This window comes from Saccopteryx leptura, chromosome 1 (genome assembly GCF_036850995.1).
Source record: "Saccopteryx leptura isolate mSacLep1 chromosome 1, mSacLep1_pri_phased_curated, whole genome shotgun sequence".
Taxonomy (NCBI): domain Eukaryota; kingdom Metazoa; phylum Chordata; class Mammalia; order Chiroptera; family Emballonuridae; genus Saccopteryx; species Saccopteryx leptura.
The window spans coordinates 390,828,673-390,854,506 of record NC_089503.1 but is presented as its reverse complement, the minus strand read 5'-3'; the positions used below and the strand labels follow the sequence as shown (position 1 = coordinate 390,854,506).

General features: G+C 52.9%; 3 protein-coding genes and 1 long non-coding RNA gene across 7 annotated transcripts in view; 1 reads left to right on the top strand and 3 right to left on the bottom strand.

The window, feature by feature from the left end:
• Positions 1-402, bottom strand: part of LOC136387817 (patr class I histocompatibility antigen, A-126 alpha chain-like) — a 60,633-nt gene extending 60,231 nt beyond the window's left edge. For all 4 annotated transcript variants that reach the window (XR_010748164.1, XM_066359891.1, XM_066359889.1 and 1 more), the window contains exon 1: positions 13-402. Coding sequence is in view for 3 of the 4 variants with exons in the window: in XM_066359891.1 (XP_066215988.1) it covers positions 13-76 (64 nt within the window). In the remaining variant the exon portion in view is untranslated. The remainder of the gene's footprint in view (positions 1-12) is intronic.
• Positions 1-25,834, top strand: part of LOC136387819 (uncharacterized) — a 253,253-nt gene that overhangs the window by 57,475 nt on the left and 169,944 nt on the right. The window lies entirely within an intron of this gene.
• LOC136390277 (patr class I histocompatibility antigen, A-126 alpha chain-like) lies at positions 14,994-18,285 on the bottom strand. Its single transcript, XM_066361560.1, has 7 exons — positions 18,213-18,285; positions 17,677-17,961; positions 17,201-17,476; positions 15,974-16,249; positions 15,742-15,855; positions 15,274-15,306; positions 14,994-15,136 (listed from the first exon to the last, which is right to left on the bottom strand). The coding sequence occupies exons 1-7, from the start codon at positions 18,274-18,276 to the stop codon at positions 14,994-14,996; spliced, it is 1,191 nt and encodes a 396-aa protein (XP_066217657.1). The 5' UTR covers positions 18,277-18,285.
• Positions 24,805-25,834, bottom strand: part of LOC136387816 (patr class I histocompatibility antigen, A-126 alpha chain-like) — a 60,779-nt gene continuing 59,749 nt past the window's right edge. The window contains exons 6-8 of the mRNA XM_066359888.1: positions 25,219-25,251; positions 25,035-25,082; positions 24,805-24,917 (exon numbers count right to left, since the gene is read on the bottom strand). Of these exons, the coding sequence (XP_066215985.1) occupies positions 24,913-24,917; positions 25,035-25,082; positions 25,219-25,251 (86 nt within the window). The 3' untranslated portion in view covers positions 24,805-24,912. The remainder of the gene's footprint in view (positions 24,918-25,034; positions 25,083-25,218; positions 25,252-25,834) is intronic.

Below are 25,834 nucleotides of genomic sequence, written 5' to 3'. Positions count from 1 at the left end.
ACCCGCACTCACCCGCCCAGGTCGGGGTCAGGACCAGGGACCCCGAGAGCAGCAGGAGGAGGGTTGGGGACCCCATGACTGTATCCTACAGGTCTGGAGAGAATCTTAGTCTGTGGATTCGAGATGATTTATAACCGGACACCTCGGTGACGCTGATTGGCTTCTCTAGAAACCGGACACCCAATGAGAGTGACATCCGGGGTTGCGTCATGAGTATCCAGAAAGAAGTACCTAACACAGGCGGTGAGAGGCAGAAGTGTTACCCGGGAAACGGGGACTCCCCAACACTGACCTTCCCCGCCCAGACTCCGTCCTCGGCCTGAGACCCTGAGAGCCAGGCCTGGGGACGCGGGACTGTGTCCTGACCCCTCTCCCTGCGCGGAGAACCCTTTGTCACCCTGTCTCCCTGAGTTCTGGCCCAGGGGCTGTGTGAGGAAACCAGGGAGACCCCCAGGCTGGGCCCCGGCCCTTCCTCCTCTTCTCTTCCCGGAATCCCTTCCCCTGAAATAAACTCCTTGCCTCCCACCCCTTATCTCTTCCCCTGGACCCTTCTGGAAGAAAAGTCACCCCAGGGAACTTTGATGTTAGAGAGTGAGCTCGCCCTGGGAATGGAGGTGGAGGAACAGGGGTTTCTCTTAACCCTGGAGGAGCTGTGTCTGAAAACACGGGATGGAGATTCTCAGAGACCAGTCTCCCTGTTGTCTGTGAACCCCAGTGGGAAGCAGAGTCTTGGGAACACTGAACATCAGGAAGCTGATCTGTAAAGAAGTGATTTTGGCCCCTTGGTACAGAAATGTGTCTACCCAGCACTGCAGTCAGACGCACAAAGCTCCTGAATTCTACTTCCCACACAGTGTGTCTGTGACTCCGGATTGTTACATTGTGAAATGATCTTCATTCAGTAACCCTGAGTTTGTCTGTGAGTCCTCCACGTCCTCAATACAGAGAAGCCCAGGGAAGCCGTGTGTCACTGTGCATTTCAACAGGAGCATGTATGTCCTCAAAGTTACAAGTGCTTAATGCTGTCATCCAAATGATGGAGAGAGAGAAGGGAGGTTGTCTGGAGGCGTCCCAGAACCAGGGCAGAGTAAAGAAAGTTCAGAGAGGGTGTCAGGGAGCCTGGAGCCTAAGTCAGCCTTCAGAGGGTCAATGGTCCTGCCTTAGTTTCCCTGCTGATCTCATCTTTTACCTCACCAACCTCCAGGCCCAGGGCACAAGGTCTGTGGGAGGGGAGACACCCCCATGGCAGGACTTCAGAGGGAGCCGTGTCCTCAGGGAGACCCAGGTCCCTGTCAGAGCTGCAGGTGCAGGAACACCCTGGGAGGACTGTGTGGATTTGGCTGATCCTGGGCTGAGACCTCCGGGGGACACAGTGGGAAGGTTTCAGGAGCTGGGGAGGGGGTGTGAGGGGAGTCAGAGTGGGGGTGCATGGAGCCTGTGGAGATGAGCGTGTAGGATGTTTGGGGACCAGGGGTGACTGAGACAGACAGGGAAAAGGAGAGAAGGAGGTTAGTCCTGGTGGATTCAGGGCAGATGGTGGTGAGTGTGAGAGAGGGAGGTGGGAGGGGCAGGGTCTGGGGCTCTCACTTGGGCTCTGTCGATGGGGATGAGGAGGTTTGGGGTGGTTAGTGTTAGTTCCAGTGTGTGGACAGTTCTTCACTCCCTGATTGTGAGGTGCAGTCCCTGGTTAAGGAGGGGAGTAAGGACTTAGTGAATTCACTGTGGACCCTTGTGTGGTGGGTGTGAATTCACAATAAGTGTTAGTTTTGCCCAACACCTGCTTCGTAAGAAACATTTCTAGTACACCAGGTGTGATCCTGACACAAGGGCTGTCTTCTGTTTTCCTGTGAGGACAGAGGGCCTAAGGAAGCTGTGGTCTTTGTCCCTTAGTCCCAAAGTGAATGTGGACACTTTGGAAGTTTAGGTAGACATTAAAATGTGTTACCAAATAAGAGTTTTAAAATAAGAACTTATAAATCTCTATTTTTTGAGGATAATTAATATGATTTTATGTGAACTTGAATTTTGAAAATGTACAGGAGTTACAAATATTTTCCTAAGTATTATAATATTATTTTTGTAGTAATAATATTGTTTACAGAAAATATTCTGTGCGGTTATGATGCCTGCAAGTGATTTTCAGTGATTCAGCAAAAATTATACAACTGCAATGTGCCATACACATGAGATAAATATTGAAAAATGTTAAAACTATTGAATCTGAAGTAACAATTACACTATCCTTTTAAACTTCCTGTATATATAAACATGTCGCTCATAATATGTACATTAAAAACAGAATATAATAATGACACAGGAAGTGTTGAGAACATGATGTCCACATAAAAGCTGGGTTCAAAAGTGTGTGTGAGAGACTGTGAGTGTGTGAGTGTGAGTGTGTGAGTCCATGTGTGTTGGTGAGAATCCGCCTGTGCTTTTATCCCCTCATTCATTCACTAAACAGATGTTGTAAAATTAACAACCAGGCGCTTTCAGGGCTATGGAAATGCAGCTGTGAACATCACATCCCTGTCCTTGTCCTCATGGAGCTTATAGTCTCAAGGAGGGACAGAGAGTAAACAATGAAATAAATACGTTTAAAAATGTGTGTCAGTGAACCGGGAGAGAGGGAGGGTGGAGAAGTCCCCGGGCAGGGACAGTGCAGGAGGGCGTGTCAGTGCAGGGACAGCAGAGAGAGGGTGTAGGAGACGACTCTCACCAGTGTAGGTGGCAGTTAACTGCAGAGCGAGGGTTAAGTGGAGACGAGATCTTGGAGTGTGTTGGCCATGGAGAGACACTGGTCTGGGTACTCAGGTGCATGTGCACAGGATTCCTGGAGGGATGTCTGCGGGAACCGGATGTCCTTTGTGGTTGATAAGCTCTGGGACAATGACTCTTCTCGTGTCCTTGTTCATGAAAGAAACAGTAGACGTGCAGAATTGGGGATGAAACGGATGGGAAAACGGCTTGTGTAGCTTTCTAGTTTTCTCTGCTGAGCTATGGCTCTGTAACTCAATAAATATGCAGAGATGCAGTTTCTCGGGGCTGAATCCGCCTAAGAGTTCCAGCCCTCCGCCCATTTACTTGCATCTGGTGTGTCTTTTGCCTCGTGAGACCAAACCGTAAAGAAATTCGTAACAAGAGAGACCCTCAGAAGGACCTGGGTCCATGTCAGGGAGGAAGGTGCTGCCTGGTGACAGGTCCTCAGCCCGGGACAGAGCTCGGGCTCTGAGGTGAAGCACCCTGGGCGCCTGTGGGGCAGGAACAACGGGGACCGGGGTCCAGGCCCCTCACAGGGCCACCACTGTGTCCCCTGGGCCTGGACTGGAGAGGGTCTTGCAAATGAGAAAGATTTTTAGAGTAAATCATACTTGAAAAGTTCATTCAGGCCACGGAAGCACATTTCAAAGATTTTATATAAAAAGTCTCCTCCCCTGCGCGGGCCCCAGGGACTCAGGACTCTGCCAGGATGAGCTTGTCCCCAGCTTCCCCGTCTCTTTCCAGACAACAAGTTATGTAAATACTATTGTGCAAACGTCGAGAAAGAGCACCCGGAAGAAACAGGGAGGGGTGGGAAGAGCCTCTACTTCTCGATTATGCTGGGGGTGGCCTTCGCGGACAGGACAGAGCAGGAGAGATGGAACTCGCGGCCCACGCGGCTCCGAGCAGCCCCCCCCCCTCCAATCCGCGGTGCGCGAGCCAGGGCGCGGGGCTGCTCGCTGCGCGGTTGGATTCCCAGAGCCGGTCGGCGCCGCCCCAGCATAGTAACAGCGCCAAAGACAAAGACCTGCTCCCCTTTCTCCTGCTCAGCGGGGCCTCCCTGGTCTCCCAGGTCTCCCACCCCCGGGACCAATTCACCTTCTTAGTATTTCCTCCCATCGAGAAGCTGGGACTGGCCTCAGACAAGAGGGGGCCTCTAGGCGGTAACAGCCGGTTCCCAGGTCCACAAAGAGCTTCAGAAACATCCTGGGTTCTGCAATGCACCCGGGCTGTCACTTCTCTGGATGGGGCCCCACGTGCCTGTCGCTTATGTCTGCTTTAGCTGCTGGTGCTGGAGATCCCTGCGCCTGGGATACAGTCCAGTTATCTCTAACCCTGGGATCTGAGGGAGGAGCCCTGGGGCATCAGGTCCGGGAAGGACAGGGGGATCCCGGGGAAATGAAGACAGAGGAGAGAGTCATCAGGAGGTGAAGGCAGAGAGGACAGCAGGAGGAGACACCAGGGAAGACGGTGATGGGGAAGGCTGGTCACGGGGACACGTGTGGGGCTGTGTTTGGACAGTGATCTCTGGGTTCTGGCCACAGAACCAAGGACAGGGGCCTGTGCCCCACCTCGGGGACCAGCCTGGTCCTGAGTCCTGGGGTTCCCAAGGTCCCACTCTGGGAAACCTCATGTGTGGTCTGAAGCCAGGCCAGATGAGCTCAGGCATGTGCCTGTCCCTTCCTCATCTACTTCTGTCCACTCCCGCGGGGCTGACACTGTCCCCGTGAGCTGGACACGGTCATGGCTAGGAGGACACTGACAGTAAGCCAGGACACAGACAACTGACAATCCTTGTTCCAGGATCTGGGGTGTCCCAGCCCCCCTGCAGCTGTCTTAACACAGGGCCCAGGTATCCTGTCTCTTTCTCTCTGGTGACCTAAGTGCCAGGACCCTCAGTCTAGACCACGTCAGTCCCCTGTGTGCCACCCAGCTCCATGTCTCATCTCTACCCCGATGTCTAACCCAGAGAGTTGATGCTTTCCAGTCTGGGGACAGCTCCCCAGGACCTCAAGCCCTGCAGCTGAGGGACATGACCTGCAAGATAGCCAGAGCCCCTTCCCGGCCCAGGACACGTCACAGGCAGCTGGTGGTCAGGCCCAGCCTGTCTGCGGTGCCCACATGATTCAGGTGTGAGGGCAGCAGGCACTGTGCAGAGTCCTGGCTGCTAGCTCAGGGGACCAAAATTAGTAGGGAGGCACTAGACACACAGGACACAGGCGGACAATGCACAGGTGTGCACACATCATACAGGACACACACCACACACCAGCAGGTCTCTTCCCAGACCCAGTACAGCATTAGGATATCTGGTCACAACATTTATTCATTCATTCATTCACCAACACTTAGTGAGCGCCTCTGTGCCAGGCTTCACGTCAGGCTGGGGATCACTTAGTGAAAACAGACAAACCCCTGATGCTCACAGGCTGACAGGGGGACACACAGTAATGAGAACACACTAATAGTGGTGAATTATATGGTCTGTGTTCCTGTTATCTGTCCTGGGTAACAAACAATCCCACAGTAAACAACCTCTGTGTTCTCCCCTGTGCTGTGGGCTGACTGGGCTCAGTGGGCACCTCTTCTGCTCCGTGTGACATGGGCTGGGCTGCAGTCACTGGAGGCCCGACTGGTCCAGAACATTCGAGAGGCTCCCTGTCGGGGCTGCAGCTGCTGCTTGCTCTGTTTGGGGCTCCCTGGGGCTGTTCACCCGGTGGCCTCAGGCACTTCCTCCTGGTTCTCTGCTGGGCGTGGCTGCTCCCAGCCGGGCACCTGGTTCCGGAAGGGCGGGTTCCAAGTGCACAAGTCAGAAACCACAGGGCCTCTTATGTCAGAACCTCAGAACTGAAGCAATGTCACCTTCCTCGTGTTCTCGTCATCGGAGCTCGTCATCAACCCAAGGCGACAGAATTAGGCCCCACTTCTAGACAGGGATGGCGAGGTCACATGACAGAAGAGCAGGTGGGGTGGGCAATGTTGTGGAGGCCATCATGGGGCGGAATGCTTTCATAGGATGTTAGAAAGTGATGGAAGACATAGAGAACATTTTAGTTTTAAATTTTTGAACTAATCACTGCAAAGTAAAGGAAGAAATGCCACTTTTAAATAGCATGGAGAGAGCCTGACCAGGCGGTGGCACAGAGGATAGAGCGTCGGACTGGGATGCGGAGGACCCAGGTTCGAGACCCCAAGGTTGCCAGCTTGAGCACGGGCTCATGTGGTTTGAGCAAAGCTCACCAGCTTGGACCAACGTCGCTGGTTGGAGCAAGGGGTTACTCAGTCTGCTGAAGGCCCCTGGTCAAGGCACATATGAAAAAGCAATCAAAGAACAACTAAGGTGTCGCAGCGAAAAACGGATGATTGATTCTTCTCATCTCATCTCTCTCCATTCCTGTCTGTCTGTCCCTATCTATCCTTCTCTCTCTGAAAAAAAAAAAAAAACAAACTAGAAAAAGAGCTACATACTGGAATGGTAGCAGGAGCAAAGAAGTAATAAATATCAGAACAGAGGTAAATAAAATAGAAAAAATCAACTGAACAAAAAGTTGGTCCTTTAAAATGACCAAGAAAATGGAAAATCTTCCCTTATATCAGCTTAGAAAAAAGGAAATACTCAATTTATAAAAATCAAAAATGAAAATGAGGACAATACAACTAATTTTAAAACATAAAAAGAATTATGGGTATTGTAAACAGCTGTAAGCAAACAAATTGGATAACCTAAATTAAATGGATGAATTCCTAGAAACATACAACTCTCTATGACTAAATCACGAAGAAGTTAAATAGCTGAAGAGACAGGCAGTTGACCCTCGAACAACATGGGTCTGAACTGCGCAGGCCGCTTACTTGTGGGGTTTTTTCATCTTGTAAACAGACGACACAAACTAGCAAGATCAAGAAATACAATCCTGTAAATGTATTTTCTATTCCTTATGATTTTCTGAAGAACATTTTCTTTTCTTAAGCTAACCTGATTGTAAGAATATAGCATCATATCACATATCACATATAAACTATGTGTTAATCAATTGTTTATGTTATTAATAAGGCTTCGGTCAACAGTAGGCTCTTAGTGGTTAAGTTCTGGGAGAGTGTACAAGTTTACTATAATGAAAGAAAACAGACCCATATCCCAGATGAATATTAATGCAGAAACCTCCAATAGCAAAGCAAGTACAGCTGTATATTAAAAGGATTGTATACCAGGCCCTATTGCAATTTATTCCAGAAAGCAAGGATGGATGGTAAGCAAGAGTCAACATATGAAAATCAGTTTATGAAACACAGCACATTGACTGAATGAAGGGGGATGAATGATCATCTTAATCAATGCAGAGAGAAAAAGCATGTGACAAAATTGAACACTCTTCATGATAAAAATATTCAATGAATTAAGAACGGAATGAAAGTTTCCTTTTGTATTAAAAACCTTGTGTGGAAAACCCAGAGCTAATATCAGTATAATAGTGCAAAGCTGAAAGCGCTTCCCCTGAGATCAGGAGCAAGACAGGGGTGCCCACCTCCCCACGTCTTCTCTGCACAGCATTGGAAGTTCTAGCTAGAGCAGCCAGGCAAGGAAAAAAGGGGAAAAAACCAAAATTGGAAACAAGGAAGTGAAATTATCTTTTTGCAGAAGACATGATCTCATAGATGGCCCTGAGAATTACACACACACACACACACACACACACACACACACACACACACAAATTGTTAGATCTAAGGAACTAATTCAGAAAAACTAACTCTTCTTACCCGGTGGTGGCGCAGTGAATAGAGCATTGACTAGGGATGCTGAGGACCCAGGTAGGAAACAGTGACGTCCAGGCTTCAGAGCGGATGCACCAGTCTGCATGCGGAGTTGCCGGCTTCAGGACCGGATCATAGACATGACGCCATGGTCGCTGGATTGAAGTCCAAGGTCGTTGGCTTGAGCAAGGGGTCACTGACTCCACTGGAGTCCCTGGGGAGGCATCTATGAGAAACCAATCAATGAATAGATACTGTGATGCAAGAAAAAATTTATGGCTTTCATCTTCTTCCCTTCCAGCTTCTCTGCCTCTTCCCCTCTCTAAAAAAGTAAAGAAAAGAAAGACTGACTCATGCAGTGGAAGGCTGACCTCTACAGACAGCGTGGCCTGCCGTCCTGTGCCTTCTGGCCCCTGAGTGGCTGTGACAGTAACACCCACCTGCAGGGGACACAGTGTGGGAAGAGAAACCACTCAGAGTTCCCACATCACCGCCCGCTCTGGGCAGGACTGTGGTTTCCTAACCACTGCGTTCTTCTACCCACAGCCACAGGTCAGGAGGCTGGGCCTCCCCAGAGCCTGACTTCCCTGTGAGCTGAAACACGCTTCCTTCCCGCCCACTTCCAGCCTAGAGGTGGAAACGGCTTCCTGCTGGAGGTCAGGGACCCCGGCCCCTGGGTCTCCTCTGCCTTCCAGCTCCTCTGCAAACGGTATTCTTTCTTTCCCAATATTTATCACCAGTCTGTAATTGAAGGGTCATCTAAATCCTTAACATGTCTGACCAGGCGGTGACACAGTGGATAGAGCACCGACCAGGGACGCTGAGGACCCAGGTTCCAAACCCCGAGGTCGCTGGCTTGAGTGTAGGATCACAGACATGACCCCGTGGTTGGGAGCCCCGGGTCAAGGCAGGTATGAGACAGCAATCAATGAACAACTAAGGTGCTGCAAAGTGTGAGTTGGGCTTTTCATCTCTCTGCCGTCCTGTCTCTCAGAAAGAAAAAAAAATCCTTAATGTAAAAACACAAAGGAAGAGAGAGCTCTAACCTGGCACACACTGTTCACCCGACATTTTACGTTTGGAAATGCACAGTCACAGCAGCAACACAAAATATTCACAAAGAATTCGTAATCTCTGAGAGCTATGAAAACCTTCCTGCTAATGGTACGATCTAAACACTGGACGGCCCTATTGTTACTTCTGCATCGCGAGAGGTCATTTTCAAAACAGACAAAACTCAGTCTGTAGGCCGCTGTGAAGGGTGAGGACGACAGTCTTTTCCTTCTTCCTTTAACTGTCGTAGCCGGTGGGATCCTCAGACAGGCAGCACCTGAGGGGCGGTGTCCACGAGGGACCGGGTGTCTGCTGTCACCCGGGGAAGCCTGAGCCGGGGTGCCTGTCACTCGGCTACAGCAGGAGCAGAGACTCTTCACCGGGCAGCCCCCCCCCAGGGCTGGGAGGTCCCCACACCCATGGCCACCTGGGCCTCCCCTGCAGCCACGTGCTGGGCTCACGGTCTGCACACGTGACCCCCAGCTGAGACGTGCTGTCCCGTCTGTCTGGCTTCCGCAGAGGCTGGTTGTCACCATCTTCAGCCTGAGCCTCCTCACTGTGACCCCGAGGAACAAGCCCCTCCCTCAGCGCCCACCCATCAGCACCTTCATTCGCTCTCGGACAGGAAACTGCACTCGCCGGGTCCCCACTCTGAGCAGCCTCCCCGCATCCGGAGTCCCTGCTCTGTCCCTCTGCCTTCACTTCAGCTCCGTTCTCCCTGTTTTCAGTGTCGGCGACGGGGTGCTGCTCCTTCAGCGGCTCCTGTCACATCTGATGTCCCCAGTCTGTCCGTCACCTCGGACAGGGGCCCCTGCAGACCCCGCCACCCGCTCGTCCCGTGCTCCCGCCAGACCTGTCACTCCCCCTGAGCCGACGATATCCACGTCCGCCCCGAGGATCAAGTCCCCCTCCGCGGCCCACTCCACTCCACGTCCACGGCTCCCCGACCTTCCAGAGCCACCGCAGCCCCGGACGGGCCGCCGGATGCCCTGTCTGTCCACTGGGAAGTCTCCCGGTCCCACGTTTCCTCAAGTGGCTTTTCCAATCGTCGCTCAGGGTGGTCCCCTCTCCTTGCAGTAGGTGGTCAGGTCTTCTGCCAACGGGTCTTATTCTTTCTTTCTCTTTTAAAAATTTTATTTATTTATTGTGGCAGAGACACAGAGAGAGCCAGAGAGAGGGACAGATAGGGACAGACAGACAGGAAGGGAGAAATGAGAAACATCAACTCTTCGTTGTGGCTCCTTAGCTGTTCATTGACTGATCTCTCACATGTGCCTTGACCGGGGCTACAGCAAACCGAGTGACCCCTTGTTCGAGCCAGCGACCCTGGGCTCAAGCTGGTGAGCCTTGCTCAAACCAGATGAGCCCGCGCTCAAGCTGGTGACCTGGGGGTCTCGAACCTGGGTCCTCCGCATCCCAGTCCGTCGCTCTATCCACTGCGCCACCGCCTGGTCGGGCTGTCCCTTCTTTCTTAAACGCCCCGTCCAGGCGGCTGCGGGGCCTCTTTCTGGTGGACACGCCCCGGTTGTCCGGCAGCGGGTCCCTGCGGTCTTTCTGGGGCTTCACACCGCGATCTGCCGGCGCCTGGACGTGGCCTGGGCAGTGGCCTGCCCTGCGCTCTTGGCCCGGATCCCCCACACCACCCCTGAGAGTTCTTGTTCCCTGTTCTCTCTGCTCTCAGCCCCTCCACGGGGTCTGGTTCCTTGTCACATGACTGGAACAGCCCAGGGCCACCAACAGGAGTCTTCCGCGAGGGTTTAGTGGACTCTCCTGTGAAAGGTTCTGGGTGTGGTTGGAGGGAGCAGAATGTTTACAACTGCCGGACCTTCTTTCTTTGCAGTCTTCGAATTGATGTAAATTTCTCCATGCTTTTAAGACTGCTCAAATCTTTCCGGTATCTTCACTGACGTATCTAAGACAAGTTTGTTTTGTGCACATTAATTTCACCTCTTTTATTTCTGTCCTCACAGAACAGCTGCCCTCAGCAGGCAGGGCGGTCAGCAGGCAGCCACCAGCCCAGCCCTGCTGAGCGGGAAGCCACGCTGCTGAGCCCAGGAGTCCCCATCCCAGCTGTCACATTGCTCAGGACTCCGTGAGCAGCCCTGGGTGCCGGGAGGGGCCACGTGACCCATCCATCACGTCCTCCCACTCCCGGGACAAGCAGCCCCTCCACACGGGCACCCTCCGCTGCCTCCACGTGCACCCCGAGACCTCCACCCACTCCGCCCACTGCAAGGGGCCCTGAGCACAGCTCTCCCCACCTCTCCGTGTTCCGGGTCAGTTTTCCTCACGTTCCTGACCGGCCCGCCCACCCGGTACCCCTGTCCATGAGTCACTGGGCCCTACTCAGGGGCACCTGTCACACTCCCCTCCCGGGTCTGTTCAGGACTGACCCCGTCCTGGCTGACAGCCCTTCCCGAGCTGTGCAGCGTCAGCTCCCAGGCCCCCTGCTCCTGCTCTGCCTTCTCCTCCTGGGTCTGAATCACAGGAACTTACTCTGGAGTTTTAAATCCCAGCATTTCTAGGAAGAAGCAAAGATGGCGGACTGAGGTCTCTCTCTCTCTTTCTCTCTCTCTCTCTCTCTCTCTCTCTCTCTCTCTCTCTCTCTCTCTCGGCGAGCCGGCCTTTGGGCCGGGGGTGGGCCCGCCTCCGGGAGGTCCGTGTGTTTCTGCTGGCTCATGCGAGGAAAAAAATTTCCTTGACTCTTGGGTGCTTTAATATTCATCTCGAAAAGAAAAATTCTGAACTCAGGATTTGGAGGAAAAATATTCTGGAGATTGATGGTGATGATGGTTGCATAATAATACGAATGTACTTAATACTACTGAACTGAACACTTAAACGGGTTAAGATGATAAATTTTATGTTACGTGTATTACACCAGAGTTTAAAAGAATTGGGAAAAAGTATTTGTCGTCTCCTGGAGTGGGGTAGTCCTGCTTCTTCTATCCAACCACTTTCCCTAATCTTGAACTGTGGATGTCTCTTCTCTACACATTACCTCCATGATTTGGATTGGAAAAGGCTACTTTTTTTCCCACCTCTCAAATTCAACACAGAGATGCTCCTATGAAGAAGTCATCCTGCCAACTTCTCTGGGAAGAAAGAAAGAAGTGACACATTTCTTCTGCTATTTGCTTAATTGTAAAGAAATTATTTTTCAAGCTGAAGGGTGATGTTTAATTTTGAAACAGGTGCTTAGATGGTGGTATTTGTGAATTCTTTACTTTGTGTTCCCAACAAGATGACTATAAATAGCAAGTATGGGTGACATCAGGTGTTTTTTTTTTGTGTTCTTTTTAGTGTCTTTCAGTTTTATCCACTATCATAAGCACAGTTGAGACTGGAACAGTAAATCCCAAATATGTGTTGTAATTTGAAATGAAAGAGATGCTAAAAGAAATATATATATATTTATATATATAAATAAATAAAAAATCCCAGCATTTCTAAAAGCTTTCAGTAGGATAACTCTGTGTGGGTTAAAGAGAATTAGTTCAAAACTCCAGAAAAGTATACTCTCATGAAGGACATGAAGGACGACACCCACAGAGACAGGTGGACAGATCATATGTGCACAGTGGATTTTCACAGAGTGAGCGTTGGGACAAATAACACCCACGGAACATTCCCAGCACCTGGGAAGCCCCCTTCATTATTATTCAGTCATAACCTCCCCCCACCCACCCCGAGTAACCACCATCTTGAGGTCTCACAGCACAGGGAGTCCCGTCAGGTGTGAAAGAATGGAACAGTACAGTGGACGCCCCTGGGCACCTGGCTCTCACTCAGCGTTGTGTCCTGGGTCTCATCCCTGTGGCTGTGAGGTTGTAGTGTGTTCACTCTCACGGCTACAAGGAGTTCCATTCTATGTACAGACCACACTTGTCCTCTACTGTTCATGTGAATTCATGTTATATTCAGATTTTACAAATCATGCCGCTATGAATAATTTCTTCATACTATTTGGCACAATACTGGGTATATAACTAGGAGTAGAAATGATAGGTCATAGGGTGAGCAAGTGTCTGGGTGTAGTAAGTTCTTCCAATATATTTTTTTTAAGTGAGAGAGACAGATAGATGGGAAGAGAGAGTAGAGAAGCATCAACCTGTAGTTGTGGTACCTTAGATGTTCATTGATTGCTTCTCATATGTGCTCTGACTGGGGGGATCCAGCCAAGTCAGCCACCGTGGGCTCAAGTCAGTGACCTCTGGGCTCAAGCCAGCAGCCATGAGGTCATCTCTATGATCCCACGCTAAAGCTGGAGACCTAATATCAAGCCAGCAACCTCAGGGTTTCAAAGCTGGGTCCTCAGCATCCAGGTCCATGCTCTATCCACTGCAAAAGCATTTTTCAAAGTATTCAAATCCACCGACTCTCACACTAGTAATACAGGGAAGGCCAAAAGTAGTATTACAGTTGTGAGCACCCAAAACACAGTTTATTCTTGTATTATTATTAATTTATTATTGTATTATTTTTCATACGAACAGCTGTAAAACAGCTATTGCCCCGTCTATAAGAGTAAGTCCGAATTCTTGCCAACAATTGATTTTGTCTGTCTTTTTCATTTTAGCCATTCTAAAGGGGTGCAGTGATCGCTCATTGTGGGTTAATTTGAATTTCCCCCCTGACTAAACATGTTGAGCATCTTTCATAAATTTATAGTCCACGTGCATGTCCTTAACAGGAGGGCGGACTGGGCTGATGGCTAACGACTGAGTGGACCCTGCTCACGTGCCCGCAGGTGTTCTCAGCAAGTAAGGGGAGAATGTCCTGGCCGGGCAGGAAGAAGGTTAGAGGACAGGACCTGGGAGACAGGTTCAGGGGGGTTGGCCCAGGGCGAGCTGCCACTGCCCACTGCTCCCCTGGTTGCAAGTCTGTGGGGACCCTTAGAGCTTAGGGGAGAGAGAGGGAAGGAACACGTGCCTGGGGGGAGGGGGGAAGAAGGAGGAGGGGAAGGGAACGGTGTGGACATGACCCCGGGAGAGCCCGCCAGCATCTTTTATCTGTTACGACACTTTTTCTATTAATGGACCTGTGATACAATAGAAAATATTTGCTCTTTCCCCTGGTTCCTGGCACAGAGCTCCTAAGGCCCTCAGACTCCCCTGAGTGACAGGAGTGTCTCTGGGATGCTCATGAGATGGCCCGTGGCTGAGGTCCTGGGTAGCTTCAGGATGGGGCTGGTCACCAGAGACCAGGCTTGATGAGAGGGCTGGAGCTTTCAGCCTCACTGCCCACCTCTGGGGAGTCCAATCACCAATGGCCAATGATTTAGTCATCATGTTCACATAGGAAAACTTCCATACAAAACCCCTTAAGAATGGGGTTCGGGGAGCTTCGGAAGTAGCTGGAAATAGGAGGGGAGACAGAGCTGTGCCGTCGGCTCTGGTGTGTGTCTGAGCAGATCGCTCCGCACTGGGTCCTGGTCAGTCCTTCCTCCTGTGTCTTCTGCAGCCATCACTGCCCGGGTCTCCTCCTCCACTGTCAAGGCTTTAAATATTTCTATGAGCTGCCTCCCAAGTCAATTTCTCCAGCCAACATCTCTCCTCAGGACCCAGGTTCAAACCTGAGGTCGCCATCTTGATGTCGGCCTGAGGTGTGGAAGCCCCGGTTTCCATTCCGGGTCGGGGCACACAGGAGAGGCAACCATTTGTTTCCACCCCTCCCCTTCTGCTCTCTCTCCCTCCTGCAGCCACGGATGGACTGATTGGAGCACATTGACCCGGGGCACTCAGATGGCTCCAGCAAGCCTCCTCCTCAGGTGTAAGAAATGGCTCAGCTGTATCAGCCCCAGATGGGGACATCACCAGGAGGATCCTGGTTGGGGAGCATGCAGGAGTCTGTCTCTGTATCTTTCCTCCTCTCATTTAGGAACAGAAAAGAATGATACCTACAGTCTCACTTCAATAAGGCTGTGAGGGGCTACAGCTCAGCGTGACCGGTGGTGGCCCTGAGGCCACTGGGGCAAAGCCTGGGCTTGCCCGGTCAAGGCACATACGAGAAAAAACTACTACGAGTTGATGCGTCCCATTTCTCTCTGTCTTTCTAAAAAAATAAATTAATTAAAAAAATAAAAAAACAAAAGCTGCAGCTCAGGGCACCCCAAGTAAAAACAAGGACGCTCTTCTCTCCTGACCAGAGAGGACTCTGCTGGACAGGGAAGTGTGGGGAGGGGGCCTGGGGGCAGGGGTGGGCCAGCCTCCCACCTCCTCACACTATGCTGATAGGAATGCAGACACGTTCAGATGCCCTTTGCAGAGAGAAGTGAGAGGTTCCTGATGTCACAAACAGGGCTGGCCAGTGTGTGCCTGTGAAGCATCTTCCATCACTCAGTCCCCCACAAGGCAGCTGTCTCACGCTGTAGAAGAAAATAATCAGGAACAAATTAAGGTCAGTCGTGGTAACTGGTTACATTCTCAATAGCCCAACTCACGCTCAAAATGTCCCAGAGAATCCCCATCATCCAGTCCTGTCCCCTCTGTCTCAACCCCTCCCCACGTCAGGGTCTCAACTTTAGAAGCTGTGAGAGACACATCAGAGCCCTGGGCACTGTGACTGCCTGGGGTAGAACACAACAGGACGTGGTCAGAGCCCCCAGGACAGGAGACTAAAGGAGGAGCTATGCAGGGTGAGGTCCCCCCATGGCTCCCGTCTGCAATGACACAGGGTCTCAGGGGTCACCCCCTCCATACTCACTGGCAGCCTGAGCGTAGCTCCCTCCTTTCCCACCTGCAGGAAGAAAACATCCCATGAGAGAACAGGGAGGAAGCAAGGTCATGAGGTCCTAAAGGAACCATTAGTCCTAGGCCCCAGAGAAGTTTCCAGAACTGTGAGCACAGACCCAGGGCAGGATCAGGAAATCTGAGAAAAGTACAGGTATAGGGACTGGGACAACCATCCTCTATGAGTTCTGTCCTCAGGAGGACCCTCCCCTCTGATCTGTGACTATGGGGACCAGGTCCCCATCACCTGACTCATCAAGGTGATAAATCTGTCCCTCATGTTCAAACGTGCTTCAGTAAAGAGTCAGTGTTAGCAAACAGCCCCAGACTGGGCAAGCACATGCGTGTGGAGATGGTACTTCTCATTAATGAAGCAAATACACTTCTTCCTGGGCTTGAAACCCCCTGTGGGACAAGAAACTCAGACCCCACCCTTCCCTACCTGAGCGCCTCCTCCTGCACATCACAGCTCCCACCACAGCTCCAGTGACCACAGCTCCAAGGAGGACCAGGACAGCAATGGTGACCACAGTGGGGATGGTGGCCTGAGGAGGCTCTGGGAAGGGAAGGGAGGGTGAGGGCCTTAACTCCCAGGCTGCAGCCTGACCCTGCTGAAGTCCTCCAGAGGCCCCTGCTCCCTGAGAAGAGGCTCTGTGCCCACGTCCCCTCCTCACCCCATCTCAGGGTCAGGGGCTCGGGCAGCCCCTCATGCTGCACATGGCACACGTAGCTCTGCTCCTCTCCAGGGGGCACCGCCACGGCTGCCCACTTCTGGAAGCTCCCGTCCCCCGCAGGCCTGGTCTCCACAAGCTCCATGTCCTGGGTCAGGTCCTGCCCGTCACGCTGCCAGGTCAGGGTGATCTCCGCAGGGTAGAAGCCCAGGGCCCAGCACCTCAGGGTGACCTCACAGTCAGAGATGGGGTGGTGGGTCACATGTGCCTTTGGGGGGTCTGAGTAGAAGGATGAGAAAACTCAGTAACTTTGCATCTGTCACAGGCCACTCCAGCTACACTCATGTGACCATCCTGAGTGGACAGGACAGCTGGGGTGGGTAGGGACACCAGCCTCCAACAGAGGTACCTGTAATGATCTCTTAGTTATTATTATTATTTTTTAAGTGAGAGGATGAAAGACAGAGAGACAGATTCCTGTATGCATGCCCCATTCTCCCAGACTGGGATCCACCTGGCCATCTCGTTACAGGGTGATGCTCTGCCCATCTGAGGCTGTAGTTCAGCAAACAAGCTGTTTTTAGTGCCTGAGGCAGAAACCAAGATTGATCCTCAGTGCCTGGAGCCAACTCTCTGGAACCAATCATGCCATGTCTGAGGAAGGTAAAGAGAAAGAGGGGGGGGGTAGAGAAGCAGCTGGTTGCTTCTCCTGTGTGCCCTGACTGGGATCAGAGTAGAACAGTCACAGGCAGGGCTGATGCTCTACCACTGAGCCCACCGGATGATCTCTATCTAGGTTTTCAGAAAGTTCTAGAGTCACAGTGACACACCCCAGGGTAGAAAGCAGGATTCTGAGGCAGAAAAAGGAATTCTGGACCTGACTTGGGTGGAGGCCAAATGACTCAGAAAACCCAGGGTCAGACCTCAGACACACTGGGTGGGGGCTGAGAACAAGGCCTGAAGGAGAAAGTCCCCATGGGTCCCAGGCCCACTGTCAGGGTGAAAGAGACCGCTGATGGGTTAGTTCAGGGTTGGTCTCCCCTCAGTCCCAGAGAGACTGTACCTAATTGTCCCTGCGAGAAGGGGGGAGTTGTTATCTGGTTCCGGATCTGAAATCCAGGGGACTCAATGTTGGGACACAAAGGAGGGTGTTCTCACAAGGTCCATTTCCTGTCTCCGTGTAGGAGCCGCAGCCCGAGGGGAGAGGAGGGAGCCCCGCGGCCCTGGTACCTGCGCGCTGCAGCGTCTCCTTCCCCTTTTCCAGGTAAATGCGGAGCCACTGCACGCACTCCCCCTCCAGGTAGCTCCTCCAGTTCTCCGCCACACCCATCTCCTCCCACCTGCGCCGGGTGATCTGTGCCACCGCGTTGGCCGCGGTCCAGGAGCGCAGGTCCTCGTTCAGGGCGAGGTAGTCGGTACCGTCGTAGGCGTCCTGTCTGTACCCGCGGAGGAGGCGCCCGTCGGGGTCCACTTCGCAACCAGCCATCCCCTGGAGGGTGTGAGACCCTGACCCCGCCCCGCGGTCAGCCCCGCCCACTCGGCCCCGCCCCGCCCCGATAACGGAGATCTCACCTAAACTGAATAGAAATCGGGTCAAAGTCCCCAGAGGCTTCTACCGGGTGGGGTGGGGGTCGGACCTGGACACTAGCGACGCCGGCCCGTCCGTGGGGATGGGGTCGTGACCGGGACTCACCCGAGTGACTCACCGTCCTCGCTCTGGTTGTAGTAGCCGCGCAGGACGATCAGGTACTCTCGGGAAATTCGTGCGAGGTCCTTGGCGTCCCGCGTGTTCCGGTCCCAATACTGCGGGTGCTCCTGCTCCACCCACGGCTGCTCCATCCATGGGGCCCTTGGCTCCGCCCTTGGGCTCGGGGCGACGCTGTCGAACCTCACGAACTCCGTGTCGTCCACGTAGCCGACGGCGATGAACCGGGCCTCCCCGCGGCCGGGCCGGGACACGACGGTGACGAAATATCTCAGGGAGTGGGGACCTGGGGACGGGGAGGGCTGAGAAACGGCGACCGTTGGAGTCGCGGTTCCAGGTCCGCGGTTTGCGGGACAGGAGGGGCGGGACAGAGAAAGTGGCGGGGTCAGGACGGGGAGTCTGGGAGAGGCGGGTATTTAGCGGGGATCTGAGGTCAGTACCCGCGTAGTGGACACGCGCTCTCCCCGGGGTCCTGCGCCCCCGCCGGGTCCCCTCGTTCCTCCCCACAGAGGCCGTTCCCTCCCGACCCGCACTCACCCGCCCAAGTCGGGGTCAGGACCAGGGACCCCGAGAGCAGGAGGAGGACGGTTGGGGACCCCATAACGGTACATAACAGTCTGGAGAGAATCTTAGTTGCGGATCCGAGATGACTTATATCCGGACACCTCCGTGACGCTGATTGGCTACTCTAGAAACCCGACACCCAATGAGAGTGATATCTGGGGATGCGTCATGAGTATCCAGTACCGGGGAACTAACACAGGCTGTGAGAGGCAGAAGTGAAACCCGGGCACCTGAGAACTCCCCAAAACTGAGTTTCCCCCCTGGGCTGTGACCCCGAGAGCCAAGCCTGGGGACCTGGGACTGTCCTGACTTCTCCTCCTGTGCGGAGAGCTCTTTGTCACCCAGTGTCCCTGAGTCCTGGCCCAGGGGCTGTGTGAGGACACCAGGGAGAGACCCCCAGGCTGGGCCCCGCTCCTTCCTCCTCCTCTCTTCCGGGAACCTCTTTCCCTAAAATGGACTCCCTGCCTCCCACCCTTTATCTCTCCCCCTGGCCTCTTCTAGAAGAAAACTCACCCCAGGGAACTTGATGTCAGAGAGTGAGCTGGCCCTGGGAATGGAGGTGGAGGGACAGGGGTTTCTCTTAACCCTGGAGGAGCTGTGTCTGAAAACACAGGATGGAGATTCTCAGAGACCAGTCTCCCTGTTGTCTGTGAACCCCAGTGGGGAGCACAGTCTTGGGAACCCTGAACATCAGGAAGCTGATCTGTAAAGAAGTGATTTGGCCCCTTGGTACAAAAATGTGTCTAACCAGCACTGCAGTCAGACTAACACAGCTCCTGAGTTCTACTTCCCACACAGTGTGTCTGTGACTCGGGATTGTTACATTGTGAAATGATCTTCATTCAGTAGCCCTGAGTTTGTCTGTGAGTCCCCCACGTCCTCAATACAGAGAAGCCCAGGGAAGCCATGTGTCACTGTTCATTTCAACAAAAGCATGTACATCCTCGAAGTTACAAGTGCTCAATGAGGTCATCCAAATGATGGAGAGAGAGAAGGAAGGTTGGCTGGAGGCGTCCTGGACCCAGGGCAGAGAAAGGAAAGTCCAGAGAGGGTGTCAGGGAGCCTGGAGCCTAAGTCAGCCTTCAGAGGGGCAAAGGTCCTGCCTCGGTTTTTCTGCTCTTCTCATTTTTTACCCCACCCACCTCCAGGCCCAGGGGCACAAGCTCTGTGGGATGGGAGATGTCCTCATGGCAGGACTTCAGAGGGAGCCGTGTCCTCAGGGAGACCCAGGTCCCTGCAGAGTGGCAGGTATAGGAACACCCTGTGAGGACTGTGCAGATTTGGCTGTTTCTGGGCTGAGACCTCTGGGGGACACAGTGGGAAGGTTTCAGGAGCTGGGGAGGGGGTGTGAGGGGAGACAGAGTGGGGGTGCATGGAGCCTGTGGATATGAGCATGCAGGATGTTTGGGAGACCAGGGGTGACTGAGACAGGGAAAAGGAGAGAAGGAAGTTAGTCCTGGTGGATTGAGGTAGATGGTGGTGAGTGTGAGAGAGGGAGGTGGGAGGGGCAGGGTCTGGGGCTCTCACTTGGGCTCTGTCGATGGGGATGAGGAGGTTTGGGAAGGTCAGTTTTAGTTCTAGTGGGTGGACAGTTCTTTACTCCCTGATTGTGAGGTGCAGTCCCTGGTTAAGGAGGGATGTAAGGAGTTAGTGAACTCACTGTGGACCCTTGTGTGGTGGGTGTGAATTCACAATTAGTGTTAGCTTTGCCCAACACCTGCTTAGCGAGAAACATTTCTGGGACACCAGGTGTGATCCTGACACAAGAACTGTCTTCTGTTTTCCTGTGAGGACAGAGGGCCTAAGGAAGCTGTGGTCTTTGTCCCTTAGTCCCAAAGTGTATGTGGACACCGTGGAAGATTAGGTAGACATTAAAATGTGTTACCGAATAAGAGATTTAAGAGAAAAACTTAAAAATCTCTATTTTTGATGATAATTAATATGATTTTATGTGACCTTGAAATTTGAAAATGTATGGGAGTTACAAATATTTTCCTCAGTATTATAATAATAAAATTATTAGTATTGTAGGAATAATATTGTTTGGGGAGAATGCTCTTTACATTTATGATTCTTGCAAGTGATTTTCAGTGATTCAGCAAAAATTATACAACTGCAATGTGCCATACGCATGAGATAAATATTGAAAAATGTTAAAACTATTGAATCTGAAGTAACAATTGCACTATCCTTTTAAACTTCTTGTATATATAAAAATGTCACTCATAAAATGGACATTAAAAACAGAATATAATAATGACACAAGAAGTGTTCAGAACATGAGGTCCACATAAAAGCTGGGTTCAAAAGTGTATGTGAGCCCTGGCCGGTTGGCTCAGTGGTAGAGCGTCGGCCTGGCGTGCAGAAGACCCGGGTTCAATTCCTGGCCAGGGCACACAGGAGAGGCGCCCATCTGCTTCTCCACCCCCCCCCCCCTCCTTCCTCTCTGTCTCTCTCTTCCCCTCCCGCAGCGGAGGCTCCATTGGACCAAAAGATGGCCCGGGTGCTGGGGATGGCTCCTTGGCCTCTGCCCCAGGCGCTAGAGTGGCTCTAGTCGCGACACCCCGATGGGCAGAACATCGCCCTCTGGTGGGCGTGCCGGGTGGATCCCGGTCCGGCACATGCGGGAGTCTGTCTGGCTGCCTCCCCATTTCCAGCTTCAGAAAAATACAAAAAAAAAAAAAAAAAAGTGTGTGAGTGTGAGTCTATGTGTGTCAGTGAGAATCCGCGTGTAAGTGAATCATTCCAAACGTGCTTTTATCCCCTCATTCATTCACTAAACAGATGTTGTAAAATTAACAACCAGGAGCTTTCAGGGCTATGGAAATGCAGCTGTGAACATCACATCCCTGTCCTTGTCCTCAGGGAGCTTATAGTCTCAAGGAGGGACAGAGAGTAAACAATGAAATAAATACGTTTAAAAATGTGTGTCAGTGAACCGGGAGAGAGGGAGGCTGGAGAAGTCCCCGGGCAGGGACAGTGCAGGAGGGCGTGTCAGTGTAGGGACAGCAGAGAGAGGGTGTAGGAGACGACTCTCACCGATGTAGGTGGCAGTTAACTGCAGAGCGAGGGTTAAGTGGAGACGAGATCTTGGAGTGTGTTGGCCATGGAGAGACACTGGTCTGGGTACTCAGGTGCATGTGCACAGGATTCCTGGAGGGATGTCTGCGGGAACCGGATGTCCTTTGTGGTTGATAAGCTCTGGGACAATGACTCTTCTCGTGTCCTTGTTCATGAAAGAAACAGTAGACGTGCAGGGCTGGGGATGAAACGGAGGGAAAACGGCTTGTGTAGCTTTCTAGTTTTCTCTGCTGAGCTATGGCTCTGTAACTCAATAAATATGCAGAGACGCAGTTTCTCGGGGCTGAATCCGCCTAAGAGTCCCAGCCCTCCGCCCATTTACTTGCATCTGGTGTGTCTTTTGCCTCGTGAGTCCAAACTGTAAAGAAATTCGTAACAAGAGGGCCTCTCAGAAGGACCTGGGTCCATGTCAGGGAGGAAGGTGCTGCCTGGTGACAGGTCCTCAGCTGGGGGACAGAGCTCGGGCTCTGAGGTGAAGCACCCTGGGCGCCTGTGGGGCAGGAACACCAGGAACCGGGGTCCGAGCCCATCACAGGGCCACCTCTGTGTCCCCTGGGCCCGGACTGGAGAGGGTCTTGCAAATGAGCAAGATTTTTAGAGTAAATCGACTTGAAAAGTTCATTCAGGCCACGGAAGCACATTTCAAAGGTTTTATATAGAAAGTCTCCTCCCCTGCGCGGGCCGGAGGGACCCAGAACTCTGCCAGGATGAGCTTGTCACCAGCTTACCCCGTGTCCTCCCTGACAACAAGTTATGTAAATACTATTGTGCAAACGTGGAGAAAGAGCACCCGGAAGAAACAGGCAGCGGTGGGAAGAGTCTCTACTTCTCGGTTACGCTGGGGGTGGCCTTCGCGGACAGGACAGAGCAGGAGAGGTGGAACTCGCGGCCCACGCGGCTCCGAGCGCCCCTCCCCTCCAATCCGCGGGGCTGCTCCCTGCGCGGTTGGCGTCTAGGAGCCGGTCGGCGGCGCCCCCGCGTGGCCACAGCGCTGAGGACAAAGACCTGCTCCCCTTTCTCCTGCTCAGCGGGGCCTCCCTGGTCTCCCGGGTATTCCAGCCCGCGCACGGAGCAATACACATGGGGGTGGGGGGCGCCGTCCCCGAGACCACAATCAGCTTCTTAGTATTTCCTCCCATCGAGAAGCTGGGACTGGCCTCAGACAATAGGGATCCTCTGGGCAGGAACAGCCCGTTCCCAGGTCCACAAAGAGCTTCAGAAACACCCTGGGTTCTGCAATGCACCCGGGCTGTCACATCTCTGCAAGGGGACCCACGTGCCTGTCGCTTATGTCTGCTTTCGCTGCTGGTGCTGGAGATCCCTGCGCCTGGGATACAGTCCAGTTATCTCTAACCCTGGGATCTGAGGGAGGAGCCCTGGGGCATCAGGTCCGGGAAGGACAGGGGGCTCCCGGGGAAATGGAGACAGAGGAGAGTGGCATCGGGAGGTGAAGGCAGAGAGGACAACAGGAGACACCAGAGAAGACTGTGATGGGGAAGGCTGGTCACGGGGACACGTGTGGGGCTGTGTTTGGACAGTGATCTCTGGGTACTGGCCACAGAACCAAGAACAGGTGCCTGTGCCCCACCTGGGGACCAGCCTGGTCCTGATTCCTGGGGTTCCCAAGGTCCCACTCTGGGAAACCTCATGTGTGGTCTGAAGCCAGGCCAGATGAGCTCAGGCATGTGGCTGTCCCTTCCTCATCTACTTCTGTCCACTCCCGCGGGGCTGACACTGTCCCCGTGAGCTGGACACGGTCATGGCTAGGAGGACACTGACAGTAAGCCAGGACACAGACAACTGACAATCCTTGTTCCAGGATCTGGGGTGTCCCAGCCCCCCTGCAGCTGTCTTAACACAGGTCCCAGGTATCCTGTCTCTTTCTCTCAGGTGACCTAAGTGCCAGGACCCTCAGCTTAGACCATGTCAGTCCCCTGTGTGCCACCCCAGCTCCATGTCTCATCTCTACCCCGATGTCTAACCCAGAGATGTGATGCTTTCCAGCCTGGGGACAGCTGCCTACACCCTCCAGCCCTGCAGCTGAGGGACATGACCTGCAAGATAGCCAGAGCCCCTTCCCGGCCCAGGACACGAGAGGCAGCTGGTGGTCAGGCTCAGCCTGTCTGCAGTGCCCACATGGCTCGGGTGTGAGGGCAGCAGGCACTGTGCAGAGTCCTGGCTGCTTGCTCAGTGGACCAAGAGCAGTAGGGAGACACTAGACTCACACAGGATACATGCGGACACATGCACAGGTGTGTACACATCATACAGGACACACACCACACACCAGCAGGTCTCCTCTCCCCAGACCCAGACCCAGTGGTTTTTTTGTTTTTTGTGTTTTTTTTTTGTATTTTTCTGAAGCTGGAAACAGGGAGAGACAGTCAGACTCCCGCATGCGCCCGACCAGGATCCACCTGGCATGCCCACCAGGGGGCAATGCTCTGCCCCTCTGGGGCGTCGCTCTGTTGTGACCAGAGCCACTCTAGCGCCTGGGGCAGAGGCCAAGGAGCCATCCCCAGGGCCGGGCCATCTTTGCTCCAATGCAGCCTCGCTGCGGGAGGGGAAGAGAAAGGCAGAGAGGAAGGAGAGTGGGAGGGGTGGGGAAGCAGATGGGCGCTTCTCCTGTGTGCCCTGGCCGGGAATCGAACCCGGGACTTCCGCACGCCAGGCCGATGGTCTACCACTGAGCCAACCGGCCAGGGCCGTCAAGGCTTTAATATTTTTATGTGCTGCCTCCCAAGTCAATTTGTCCTCTCCTGAGGACCCAGGTTCAAAAACCTGAGGATGCCAGCTTGAGTGTTGGCTCGAATTATGGAAGTGCCAGTTTCTATTCGCGGTCAGGGCACATAGGAGAGGCAACCATTTGTTTTTACCCCTCCTTTCTCTCTCTCTTCCCCTCCCACAGCCATGGACCAATTGATTCAAGCCAATCATCCCTGGGCACTGAGGATGGCTCCAGCAAGATTACACCTCAGGTGCAAAAAATGGCTCAGCTGCGAGCACCGGCCCCAGATCAGGGCATCACCAGGTGGATGCTGGCTGGGGCGCATGCAGGAGTCTGTCTCTGTATCTCCCCTCATCTCATTTAGAAAAAGAAAAATACTATATCTAGAGTCTTATCTCAATAAGGCAGTAAGGGGCTACAGCTCAGCCTGACCAGTGGTGGCCCTGAGGTCACTGGTGCAAAACCCTGGGCTTGCCCGGGCAAGGCACATATGAGAAAAAACTACGAGTTGATGCATCCCACTTCTCCCCCAATTTTCTCTCTCTCCCTCTAAAAAAAATAATTAATTAATTAAATTATAAAATAAAAACATAGCTGCAGCTCAGGGCACCTGAAGGAAAGACAGGGATGCTCTTCTCTCCTGACCAGAGAGGACTCTGCTGGACAGGGAAGTGTGGGGAGGGGGCCTGGGGGCAGGGGTGGGCCAGCCTCCCACCTCCTCACACTATGCTGATAGGAATGCAGACACGTTCAGATGCCCTTTGCAGAGAGAGAAGTGAGAGGTTCCTGAAGTCACAAACATGGCTGGCGGGTGTGTGTGTGTGAAGCATCTTCCGTCACTCAGTCCCCGACAAGGCAGCTGTCTCACGCTGTAGAAGAAAATAAACATGAACAAATTCAGGTCAAGTGCTCAAAATGTCTCAGAGAATCCCCATCACCCAGTCCTGTCCCCTTTCTCCCAAACGCTTCCCACACCAAGGTCTGACCTTTAGAGGCCGTGAGAGACACATCAGAGCCCTGGGCACTGTCACTGCCTGGGGTAGCACACAACAGGATGTGGTCAGAGCCCCAGGACAGGAGACTAAAGGAGAAACTATGGGGGGTGAGGTCCCCCCATGGCTCCCATCTGCACTGCCACAGGGTCTCAGGGGTCACCCCCTCCATACTCACTGGCAGCCTGAGCGTAGCTCCCTCCTTTCCCACCTGCGGGAAGAAAACATCCCGTAAGAGACCAGGGAGGAAGCAAGGACCTGAGGTTCTAATGCAGAGGTCGGGAACTTTTTGGCTGAGAGAGCCATGAACGCCACGTATTTTAAAATGTAATTTCATGAGAGCCATACAACAACCCGTGTAACTTACGCATTATCCAATAAAAATTTGGTGTTGTGCCGGAGGACAGCTGTGATTGGCTCCAGCCACCCCGCAACCATGAACATGAGTGGGTAGGAAATGAGTGGATTGTAATACATGAGAATGTTTTATATTTTTAACATTATTATTTTTTTATTAAAGATTTGTCTGCGAGCCAGATGCAGCCATCAAAAGAGGCACATCTGGCTCAGGAGCCATAGGTTCCCAACCCCTGTCCTAAAGGAAGCCCTACACCCAGATCTCAAGGAAGTTTCTAGATCTGTAACTACAATCCCAGGGCATAACCAGGAAACCTGAGGAAAGTACATGTGTGGAGACAGGACCAACCATCTTCCAGGACGTCTGTCCTCAGCAGTACTCACCCCTCTGACCTGTGACTGTTAGGGACCAGGTCCCCATCACCTGGCTCATCAAG

Excerpts from the sequence above, each read along its gene's own strand:
- LOC136390277 (XM_066361560.1), bottom strand. The coding sequence starts at position 18,276 with ATGGGGTCCCCAACCGTCCTCCTCCTGCTCTCGGGGTCCCTGGTCCTG. Across the intron at positions 17,477-17,676 it reads CTACAACCAGAGCGAGGACG|GGTCTCACACCCTCCAGGGG; the intron begins GTGAGTCACTCG and ends GGGCGGGGTCAG. Across the intron at positions 15,856-15,973 it reads GCCCCTGACCCTGAGATGGG|AGCCTCCTCAGGCCACCATC; the intron begins GTGAGGAGGGGA and ends TTCCCTTCCCAG.